Source organism: Coptis chinensis, chromosome 8 (genome assembly GCF_015680905.1).
Source record: "Coptis chinensis isolate HL-2020 chromosome 8, ASM1568090v1, whole genome shotgun sequence".
Taxonomy (NCBI): domain Eukaryota; kingdom Viridiplantae; phylum Streptophyta; class Magnoliopsida; order Ranunculales; family Ranunculaceae; genus Coptis; species Coptis chinensis.
Window position 1 is genome coordinate 88,484,038 of NC_141463.1, and position 11,712 is coordinate 88,495,749.

Sequence of the window (11,712 nt, forward strand, 5' to 3'; positions counted from 1 at the left end):
GAATTTGTGAAAATTTTCAAAATTATAACGGGCGGTCAAAGCTGAAAATTAAAATTAAAATTGAAATTTATTTAGCCAAGAATGGTAGATTTTTTGTTTTGTTTTTGGATTGAATTTTAATTGTAATTTAATTTGAGTTTGAGCGGGATAACGGTGAATTTCAATTTTCAAAATATTAAAATATTGGAATATTACGATAGTGATTTAGTGGGACAGGGACTATTGAGTTTTTAACTTTTGGGACGTTGGATTGGGAAAATGCTACCGTTATTTCCTTGTGATGTGTAATGATCAAATGATCAACGACTGGAGGTGTTGTTGTTAAACCAACAGTTGGTGGGTGACTTGTTTATGTCGGCACCTAGAAGGTTAGAAATAACAAAGTAACAATGTTTACTTTTTACACTTAAACCAGTTAAGCCCTAAGCTAGAACCAAAACAAATTTAACCTCAAGCTACTACGGGGATTAGACATAAATAACACTTATTTTATTTTTCCTTCAAAATTAAGCATGCTCCTCAATCAAGTTACTAGATGTTCTTGACCGTGTTGACTTTAACGTGCGTAGGATGCTCCTCAATCAAATTACTAGATGTTTTTAAACCTATGTTACATGGACACGTCATATTTTAAAAATAATCTGTGTCGGATACATATTCATGTGTCCGTGTCGGACACATATTGTATGTAACATATTTCAATTTTTGACATTTCACTGTGTCCGACACTTCATATCTGTGTCGGATACGGACACACGTGTCCGTGTCAATGTAACTTAGTTTTAAACACATCCCCAAATCAACACGGTCAAGAAACATCCAGTGAGACAGTGACCTGATTACCTTAATGACAATCAATGGCCTACCTCTTCTACGAACTTCATTTGATTCTAGCCTAGTAGCCCTACCACACGATACACTACGAACACTAGACTAATATGATGGATTCCTTTAAAAAAACATTTCACAAACTAAAGACTAACATCTTCGTAAATGTTTTTGGATTGTCAAATCACGCATCCTTTGGCAAATTCTACATGCGTTTTTTTTTTTAAGAAGAAGAAGAAGTTAGGGGTTAGGTTGACCCCTACATGTATTCATTAAAATCTTTTGTAAATACATCCACTTGAATATAATCCTCATGAACAATTACATATAGTTTCTCCTCTAAAGGTCCTATATATACTACGTACATAATACAGCTATATCATTTCCATTTGCATTTTTTGCTACAAACTCAGCAGCTCTATTTCCCTCTCTGTAGATATGTTCCACTAGAAAGGTAGTCATGTGATGTCAATGTGCCTTTATAGCTTGAACAGGGTTCAAGTAGTACCAAGGAGGTGTTCAGTGCCATTCACAATGTTCACTACACTTTCAGAGTCAGAATTAACCATCAGATGCTTGTACCCCATTTTAAGTGCAATGCTCAATCCAACCTCAATGCCTTGTAACTCCAGGAACAAAATGGATTTACTCTTAGAGGCACCACAGTACAAGAGCAAGACTCTTCCATCTGCATCCCTAAAAAAACCTTGATACTTAGCTCTGAGTATTTGTAGCATGCCGTAAGTGTTAAGCATAGTCATGTTTGCAGTTGGTTTCTTCAACTGCACTTTGCTTTTCCACCTTATCACTAATTAAGCATGTATTCCAAGCCTCTCCAATATATGTCTTGCTGCTCCTATGTTTTCTACTTCTTTGATGGTTTGTTGCATATACAGTTGCATCTTCTTCATAATATCATTTAGAACCAGAGAAGAAGAGTGAAATTTATTCTTGAACCTTTGGCTATTCCTTTCATTCCACACCACATAGATCACAACACAAGCCATTGCCTTTATGACCTCAGATTCATTGGTGCTCTTCCTAGTCATATGAAGATACTATACCATTCATGGTTAGCTAGATTGTAGAACATTGTTAGTCAACCCCATTATACTCTTTACTCCCTTCCACCCTCCTTTGTATACGGGCAATCAAAGTACAAATGGTGTGAATTTTCCCTCGTATTCCTGCAAAACATAAACTCATAATGGGTTAGAATGTTCTTTTTGATCAGTTTATCTTGCATTGACAAGCTGCCACTAAAGAACTACCACGCAATAAAAGAATGTTTATGCACACAAAGTTTCCCATAAATCAGCTTGTCCACTTCACCTTCTCTCTGGTGTTTTTCAGTCCCATGTAGGCTAACTTAGTGTTATATTGACCTGATGAGGTGGCATTCCAGACTATTTTATCTTCCTCTAAGTGATTATGAATTTCTACACTCATGATACAACTTTTTAGTTCTCCTTCTGGTAGTCTGGTGATCTTATCTGCATTCCACTGTCCTTTATGTATGAGGTATGCAGTCGTCGCTTCCTCTGGTAACTAATTGAATGAGTTGTCGACCTTCAACATTGAGATGGAAACATTCACTTGAGCACCATGGGTGGTGCCATAAGCTAATACTATGACCATTTGCTATCAAGTAACTAATGAACTTGATTACCTTATTCCTATACTTGAGAACCGTTCTCCATACCCATGAGTAGTCGACTAGTTCCTTAAGAGTCCAAAAACGTTTCCTTTTCAATTGATACTCCCAAATCCATTTTGTCCATAGCGAGTCTTATTTGCTTACCACTTTAAAAATGAGTCCACAATATGCTGCCACATTCCAAGTGAGAGGATCAACTATATCGAGTCATCCCTCCATTTTGTTGCACTTTGATAGTCTCATGACTTCCTCTATGAAACTTTATAGTCATAGAAGCCCCTGACCACAAGAACTTGTTAGAGATTTGTGATATCTTCTTCACAACACCTATTGACATGATAAAGGTCTTAGCCCAATAGGTAAGAAATTACTGTAAAACTGATTGAATCAGTTGCACCCTTCCTGAGTTCCTGCAAAAGTCATCATTATATATGTTCTTCCATATGTTAGTTTTATCACTTAGGGCATCTCCAATGGGGGTGTAAACCCTATAGAGTGGAAATTTTACACCCCAAATATAAAAAAATTCTTTCCAATGGGAGTGCTATACCGTAGGTAATAGTGTATTAGCTAATAAAGAGGGTGAGGAATTTCCCCTCTCGCTATTAGTTAATAAAAAGCCAGGGCGACACTTGAACTGATGTCTGAGTGAAATAATTTTCGGACGTCACTTAGAGTAACGTCCCTTTCTAATTTTAAAGTATTTTTTTAACTCGGACGTCACTTTAAGTGACGTCCCAATTTAAATTAAAGAGAAACGTCACTTAAAGTGACGTCCGAGTTTAAAATCTATTTTTTTTACACTTCTCCATTGGGGAGTATAGAGTGTTGATATTTATAAACTATACAATAGTATACAATTAGAGGTGTAAAATCCTAACGGCACCTACGTGGAGCCTAGGTGTTTTACACCTCCCATTGGAGATGCCCTTATATGTTTGTTTGTTGTAGGATTAGAGCACTACAAATGGGTTGTGTAAATAAATGGTGTTGGCTTCCTATTGGTTTAAATGAAGATAATGCAAAGCTGGTGGAGTCCTATTTTTTGAAGTAGTAGGTAGTTAGAACTAATTGAGTTAAAAAATGCGTAAAACTATTTTAATTTTTTTTAAATAAAGATTTTAATTTATTTATAATGGAATATCGTCATTACATATACACTGACGTTTCCCAATGGTATCTTCAAAGACAAGTTTTTTTTAGTTCATCATTAGGTAAAAACAAAACAGTGGCCTAATCTCTAGAGCCCATCACCGCCCGCTTGCATTGTCTGCTACTGCATTTGCCTCATCTAAACCATGGAGAAGTTCTTGAGCCCATTTATGCATTTTGATAGGATCGAATTCAACTTCCAATCCTCCGAAGTTGTCTTCTCCAAACTCTATAGCACCACATGGGAATCCATTTGAATCTACAAATTCTGAAGCTACAATTTACTAGCAAGGTTAAGTCCAAATAAAATAGCAAGTGCTTCAGCTATATTATTTGTTCCAACACCCATATAGAAACTAAATCATGCAACAACTCTACCAAAATGATCTCTAATAACTTTACCAATTCCAAATTTCCCTGGATTTCCAAGACAAGAACCATTCGTATTCAAGACTTATTACATTCTTTCACATCCTTTGTCCATATAGAAAACTATTTTCATTTTTAAACAACCATTTAAACACTTTCAAGTTAAAAATCATTTTACACAATGAGAATTGGTTTATCGTAGTTCCCATCAATTGTTTGTGATAGCAGTCAAAATACTAACAATATCAACTGATATTTAAGAGAACAAAATTTCAACCAGTATCAACATTATGGGCTTTTGTACTCTTTTAAGCATTTCATTTTTTTGGGTAACGCTCCTGTTGGACTTGGGCTCAATAGTTTGCAATCTTCATACAAGTAATTGGGAAGAGAGCCCAATTTTCCAATTTTTTTCACTCCAAAGCCAGTAAGCCACTAAGAATTTTAATTACGGATTTAAGAATAAAAACACATTTAAATTTACAATAGGTCAAAAAAATTATGACGTTAACTCGGTTTTAATCAAGTGAGCGGAGCGAACGTTCTGGGCAGAAGGGGGTACGCAGACAAAAATGTGTTTGGTTGGTTTCTGTCTGTCTGTCCTCATCTCTTATATTCTCTTCATCCTCTTTCTTTTCCTTTCTACGCACTCTCAATTTCCACTCCTCCCTCTCCCTCTTCCTCTCCACTCCTCCCACTCCGCTCACGCCCCCAACTGCTTAGCAGTACACTAGTCTCCAAAGCACGGACGCACCTTAATAGGTAGGCGGTGTCAGCGTCGACACGCGTCGCGGATCTTGATGGCGTGGGCGGCGATCGGACCTTGGTCAACATAGTCAAGACGCAGTCAGTTAAACCGGACGCGGGTCAAGACACAGTCATGATGCGGATTTTGACCTAAAAAAATAAAAAATAAATCAAAATAATATTAAAAAACTCAATTTTTTCATTTTTTCATTTTGTTAAGACTTATAACATGTTTTTAATGTTTGATTAGGAAATATTAAACTTAATTTTGTGACTATTTATCTTTAATAGTTTTGAATTTATGAATATTGATACATTTAATTTAGTTTTTAATATTTAATTTATATAAAATAAAATTATAAATATTAATTAATTTTCGCGTCTTTTACCGGGTCGCGTCCTATTTTTTTTAAGATATAACCGAATCGCCGCGTCATTGTCCACATCCGCGGTCATGCAACATAGATACTAGTTAATTAAAATTTAAAGTGGACTTGAGGCGAAACTATTATTGGACTTTCTCCTTGGGCCGTAATCCCTGATCTTCATATCTGTTGTTGTGTTGCCAAAGTTACCAAAACCTCAGTTTAAAGCACAAGCTAAAAACCCTTTGTTCTTCTCTCACTCATCACTCAAAACAGTTTCTCTTCTTTGCCAACTATTCCTTCCTTCTCTCTCATTTTTGTTGAATTGCTTCCACGCCATCTCCATTTTTTTCATTCTTGTAAGTTCTTCTCATTCTCTTTTTCCAATGTTCATAATTCAGCTGGGTAGTTTTACTTATATTAAAACTCTTATTGCATTTTGCAATCTACGAAGCCATGTGAAACAGTAACAAGTACTTATCTTTATGGACTTTTTGTATTTAAGAACTAAACAAGTATACATTTTTTTCGTTTTACTTTACTTATTCATGATATTAGGCTTCATTGTTTTTGCATTTATGGAGTATCAATGAATGGCCCCCTTTGATATGAACAAAAATGGATTAACGATTATGAGACATTTATTGTGTACAGTTACAGATGCTCAATCAGTGGCGTGCAATTGGTTGGGCCACCTAGAATTACTCTTAAAAAAATGGATTGTGTATTTAAGTTTAAATTACAAATCATCTGTATATAGTTATGCCTATTCTCTTTGCCTTTTGTTGTTGGAGGAAGGGGACAGGGAAGCAGATTGGTAGGTGAATACTAATAACTTAATAAGCAAAAAATGTGGAGAAACACAGATACATCAAAATGCATAGTTCCTAAAATTTATATGGTGTAGTGACTTTTGGTGTATCTGTATGCAGATTTCGGTGTCTGTACTTGAAGCTATGCCACTATGAGAGGCTTCTCTCCAATCACTACGCCTGTGAAACAAGCCGTCTACATCTGTGGGCATGTTGGAAGGAAAATGTCTAGCCATACCTATGATGCTGTGTCATGTTACCATCTAAATCTCACAGATTAAGCTGTTCAGACAGGGGAGTTTCAACCTAGAAATGTTGCCTTGACCATCTCTAGGAGATCTTTCAATATATCTGCCACTGGATACCAAGTATTCCAGCGATGTTTCTCCAAACAAAGAAGTAACTCTTCATATATGATGAAAAACATAGTATGCCCAATAGGACACCGAGCAAGACATCTTGGAAGTTCTTTGCCAAGCCAAAGTACGAGGTTGAGGCTTTCATCGCCAAATAAAGATATGGTTAGTAGAGTTAGGTGGAATACAGCATCTTGGCTACAAGGAAATGCTTCTTTAGGCTTATTTTTGGGGCTGTCAATTTGTTTTTCAAGTTCTAAGCCAGCATTTTGTGAGGCAAACAGTGGGAAAACCAGTGATAACTGTGATCATGATTCATCATCAGTTGGTTCTGTCCATGGGAAGAAAGTTCACACTAATTATTCCATAACTGGTGAGCAGTAACTTATGTTTTGATGGGTGAATCTGTGCTGTATATACCCCATTCTACAGTCATGCAACTTTCTTTAGTTGAAACTGACTGTTTGAGGTGGTTCATTTCCGTCAAATGCTCTCTTAATTCATTGCTTCTATCTTGCAGGAATACCAGGAGATGGGAGATGCATGTTCCGCTCTGTGGCTCATGGAGCTTGTCTACGATCTGGAAAACCCTCTCCTAGTGAGAGTCTCCAGAGAGAACTAGCGGATGAATTGCGAGCTAAAGTACATCTTCTCTTGCTTATCTTATCTTATCTTATTTATTTATTTATTTTGTTTTAGTTATAAGAAACGTTGTCTATGGACTTCATTTTTTTTTTGTAGGCGCTCTCTTTCAAAGAATTGAACTGCTTGTCTGTAACCTTATTCTTTTATAGCGTAATCTTTTCAGGTTGCGGATGAGTTTATTAAAAGACGAGAAGAAACAGAATGGTGAGTTTGCTTATTTTTCTGTTAATGTACATAGGATTAGATAAGCTAACTAAAACAAAGTGTATCTACCTGTTGCTATAATGAGCAGTTGGGTGGACTAATGATGGAATTGTCTTGTATTAGCAGCTAAAACATATATGGAGGTAGTACTAATGGTTGGAATCATTATGTGCACAGGTTCGTTGAGGGTGATTTTGATTCATATGTTTCACAGATTAGAAAACCACATGTATGGGGTGGTGAGCCCGAACTGTTCATGTCTTCCCATGTGCTCCAGTAAGTGTCTTCTTCTATGACCAGTTGCTTGTGGATGCACCTTCTATATTTTTTTGTTGAGAGAGTTTCATGTGTTTGTACCTAATATATACAACCCCTTGAGGGAGCAAAGATTTTGCAAGTTACAGCCCAGCCCAGCTTTGTGCTACGGATTTGATTTGTTTTGGTAATAGGAAACCACTATTAGAAGTCTATACATTTAGGTACGAGTCTGGTATTTTCTCTAGTATGATGGTGGCAATTCATTTTGCAAGCTATGGAATATTATTCTTATATCTAAAGTTTTTGTCTGCAGTTTATGTTTCTTTACTTCTATTTATTCTTCTTCGAACTGCAGATTGTTTTGTTTTTGTATCTTTACTTTCTTCTTTAACTGTACGGTGAGAATGTAAATTCAAAAACAAAAGAGTGACTGAGTGAGAATCATTGTGTTCTATATGTCTGCAGGATGCCAATCACAGTGTATATGTATGACAAGAACGCCGGTGGTTTGATAACTATTGCTGAGTATGGTCAAGAATACGGGAAGGATGATCCGATTAGAGTTCTATATCACGGCTTTGGCCATTACGATGCATTGCAGATTCATGACACGAGTGTTAAATCAAAACTTTAGTTTGTGCAGCACAAAGGAAAGGAGAAATGGTGGACAATAAAGTTGTCAGTTGTACTCCTCTCTAATAAGTTGTCAGTTGCGTACTGATACAAAGAAAAGAAAAGAGGGGAAAAATTCAGTAATAAGGACATCATTTCATCCCTCTATGGCTCTGCCTCAGCTAGTCAGCTCTACAAGCATTTCAACTTATTTTATTTATGTCTTTTCTCTTCCCTTCAAACCCACTGAAACCTGTGGTTGCAGACTGGCAGTCGGTTGGTACTACATTTGAAAGCCTGGATACTTGTCCCCAAAATGTCCTTTGCTTTGATCACAGCTTTATTACTTCTAGGCTATGTTTGATAGGAGCTGTGGCAAATGTAAATTTTGTCACCATTTACCACTGGCAAATTTGCCATGTGACAATTGCAAATAATTTGTGGCAAATTAAATTTAATTTGTCACTATTTGATGATACTGTTGTAAATATCATTTGCCCTGATTTGCAACCATTTATTGTTGATTGTCCAAATTTGTTACGGCAAATATTTTATTTTTTTTTATTTTTTATACTTATAAAATATTTAAGATTTAAAAATTATAGTCACTCTCCTAACTTCACCAAATTCAAATCTCATGTATTGTAAATGAGTTGAATTTTCGAGCTGAGGGTGCTATGGTTACAAGGATGCATGGGAAGAAGTTTTCCTATTCGAGAAATTATTAATTGAGAGTCTAGAGGAATTTCTGCGTCTTGAAGCAAAACATCTTTGCCTTGAGAATCTTAAGCTTGAAATACGACTGGAGACTGTACGACTGGAGACTGAAGCATCAGGTTCAAAAGTTATTACTCTAATATCTACTGCAATATTAGTTATTGGATTATCTTTTCAGGGTCAACTACTCAAGTATGTATTATAGGTTGCAAGACCAGAAGCAACACTAAACGCTCCTCTGTTCATGATATAAGTTGGATCCTACCAAATTGGGATTTGGACTCCAACGATTTAGACTTCCTTCAAGATACCTCGTTCGTCAGGTTACTTGATATTGAGAACAAAGTGATGAGTATTGATGCAAGTGAAATGTTCTTTAATTGTGAATTCATAAAATCAAACTGTAATACCTGAACTGAGTTCCCTGATTTTCAAAATCCATTTCAAAAAATTTTGTTTAAAACTTCCAAGGATTTTCAGCTTACCCACTTCATCTTTAACTTCCATCAAACTAACAAAATGATCGTTCCAACATGTAAGACACCGAGATTTTCCATTACAAGAGCCTACAAAAGCTACAACACACTATCCACTCACAAGATTAAAAAAACAGTAGAGGTCAGGCTACATGAGAATCTCAGAACTTACAGAAGACCATTTACATCATTCAATTGAATTAGCTTTCTGAAACATGTCAAAATGCAAGGCAACAGAACCAACAAACTTGCCAATCATTGAGATTCCAATATAAAAAAGGAACTCATAGCTCTCAGGACAAACGTACCTTCATCACTTTCTTTAACCTTCCAACTTCCATGACTATACTACCACCTTATATACACCCAAAAAAAATTGGAAGTTCCCTTAGCATCCAATCATCAAGTACTTCCAATTTCAACCTACTTCATTTTTAACTTCAAAACAAACTACCAAAATAACAGTCCTAACTTCTTTGATTTCTGTTCTTTACATTTCTTCGGTTGTACAACTTCACCAACTTAATTCTTCACTTGATTGTGTGCTACTTGTCTGATTTTCCATAACCCCCAGGTTTCCACCAGCGAGGTCGAGGGAATCTACACCCAGCCTTTAAAACTATAACAAGTGCATTATCCACATCATCATCCGTAAGATCAGCTATAGTCAAAATGCGTTCAGAGGACAAAGCCTCAATATCAGGACACGGATTGTTTGCTCTTTGCCCTCTTTTTTCAACTGGAGTGGAGCTCTCTGCTTCTCCCATAGTCTCCTCACTGCCAGTACCCAAACTGTTTCCACGGCTTCCTATTTGTCTTCCACCACACACACACACGCACACCTACACCACACTCCACCAAAAATCACAGCAGCACACACACGCACATAAAATCACAGCGCATGCACACACACTACTTACTGCACCAACAGCGCACATGGAAGTAGCAGCAGCAACAGCCACAAGCAGCAGAAGCCACCACCAGCAGCAGCACCTAGAACCACCAGCAGCAGCACTACCTGCAGCACCAGTCCACACTACCACAGCACACACACCACACTATAGCAGCAGCAGCACCACACTCACACACAACCAAATTTCCATCAATAACAAAGAAATGTTACAGCTAACAACTACAAAGAAATTTTACAGGTAACAATCACCCACAAAGAATGTTTCCCCTATCACAGTTATGAACCCAATTTCAAAGCAAACTCAACAATACGGCAACAGATATACCCACAACCTACAAAGAAGATAAAAACTCTTCTCAAATTTCTATGCTCTGTAATTTAACCCAAAAGAAATAATTCGATACCAAGAAAACAGAAACTCCATTCTTACCAAAATTACCAATTCTTATATGAATACTAATATGATGAAATTCAATCAAAGGGGTATGTTGTTATATTACCAACAAAGAAATATCGTTAGAAACAACTGAAGTAAGAAAACTCGAAAGAGTATCTTTGTTTTATCACCTGGTCTTGACTAAGAGTGTCAATTGGAGCAACAAGATCGCCAACGTATTCTCTATACCGCTCTTCAAATTATCAAGTCTCACTGATTGGATAATTACCAATTCCAAATCAGCGTAGGAGAATGAGAAGAAGAGAAGGAGAGCGACCGGCAAACCAGGTTGGGGGCGACTCCATTGTTGTTCTTCACCAAGATATGAAAGAGCGAAGGGAGAGACGGTGAGATGTTCTCGGGCTTTTGTTTTTTGTTTTTTGGTCCCCCCCCCAATTTTGCCATCAAAATCATGGCAAATAATTTTTGGATTTGCCGCACGATTTGCGGCAAATCCAAAAATTATTTGCGATGGGTCAAAAAACACATCAAACAGTGGGAAACAAATGAATAGTGATATTTATTTGCATTTGCCATGGCAAATAAGGCTATCAAACACAGCCTTAGTATGAGGCTTTCATAAATCCCTACTTACGTCCATTTGACACCCTAAAAGTTACTAAAAACAACAAATAAAAGTCTTAAAAAACTGATTGAATATTATGGTTCGTAGTTAAACAGAAGTGTGCTTAAGAGAGAACAGGACGGAGTCAAAGTTAATCAAATCAAGCCATCAAGGAATGAAATGTCCGTATCATTTGCAACTAAATAGTGTTTCGGAGAAAACCATATGCGAAAGAGTTCTTCCCCAAGGTTACTGTGATTTCAAGATAAGAAATTTCACTGTTCAGTTTTCCGAAGGATAGATATTTCCAACATCCTTGTTTCTTACTATCCTTAGAGCATTCCCAATGCAGTCACTAGTCACTATGAGGTGAAATTGAGAGTTTTCACCTTTGAATACCAAAAAACCCTTGCCCAATGCAAGGGTGGCAAAGTCGGTGACTTGTAACTAAGTCACAACGAGGGTAGCACCTGCTACTGAGATTTTCACTGAGTTGTGAACTTCGGATGGAATGTTTTATTCCGTCTCGTGTGTTTTTTTAATTTTTTCGGGTTTTTTTTCCGGACTCATTCTGTCTCGTGTGTTTTTTCGATTTTTTTT

The 11,712-nt window shown here is 36.8% G+C and overlaps 1 protein-coding gene and 1 long non-coding RNA gene across 4 annotated transcripts; one reads left to right on the forward strand and one right to left on the reverse strand.

Annotated features, from left to right (window-relative positions):
• The first annotated feature begins 5,326 nt into the window (after positions 1 to 5,326).
• LOC147483996 (Cysteine proteinases superfamily protein) lies at positions 5,327 to 8,538 on the forward strand. 3 transcript variants are annotated; one of them, XM_086576732.1, is made up of 6 exons: positions 5,327 to 5,477; positions 6,051 to 6,659; positions 6,807 to 6,928; positions 7,095 to 7,135; positions 7,313 to 7,411; positions 7,859 to 8,538. In XM_086576732.1, exons 2-6 carry the CDS (start codon positions 6,344 to 6,346, stop codon positions 8,025 to 8,027), a joined length of 747 nt encoding a protein of 248 aa, XP_086432858.1. In that variant the 5' UTR covers positions 5,327 to 5,477; positions 6,051 to 6,343; the 3' UTR covers positions 8,028 to 8,538. The 3 variants fall into 3 exon arrangements, with proteins under 3 accessions (XP_086432858.1, XP_086432860.1, XP_086432859.1); XM_086576734.1 differs by having other exon boundaries at positions 5,338 to 5,477; positions 7,081 to 7,135; XM_086576733.1 differs by having other exon boundaries at positions 5,350 to 5,591.
• A 625-nt stretch (positions 8,539 to 9,163) lies between these two features.
• LOC147483997 (uncharacterized) lies at positions 9,164 to 10,863 on the reverse strand. Its single transcript, XR_015204170.1, has 2 exons — positions 10,679 to 10,863; positions 9,164 to 10,443 (listed from the first exon to the last, which is right to left on the reverse strand). It is a non-coding gene; the product is annotated as an uncharacterized LOC147483997 (long non-coding RNA).
• Positions 10,864 to 11,712: the final 849 nt, after the last annotated feature.

What these genes read in the sequence shown, in the direction of transcription:
- LOC147483996 (XM_086576732.1), top strand. Translation starts at nt 6,344, where the DNA reads ATGATGAAAAACATAGTATGCCCAATAGGACACCGAGCAAGACATCTT. An exon ending in AGACGAGAAGAAACAGAATG is followed by an intron (nt 7,136 to 7,312) that starts GTGAGTTTGCTT and finishes TTATGTGCACAG; the next exon opens with GTTCGTTGAGGGTGATTTTG. An exon ending in ATGTCTTCCCATGTGCTCCA is followed by an intron (nt 7,412 to 7,858) that starts GTAAGTGTCTTC and finishes ATATGTCTGCAG; the next exon opens with GATGCCAATCACAGTGTATA.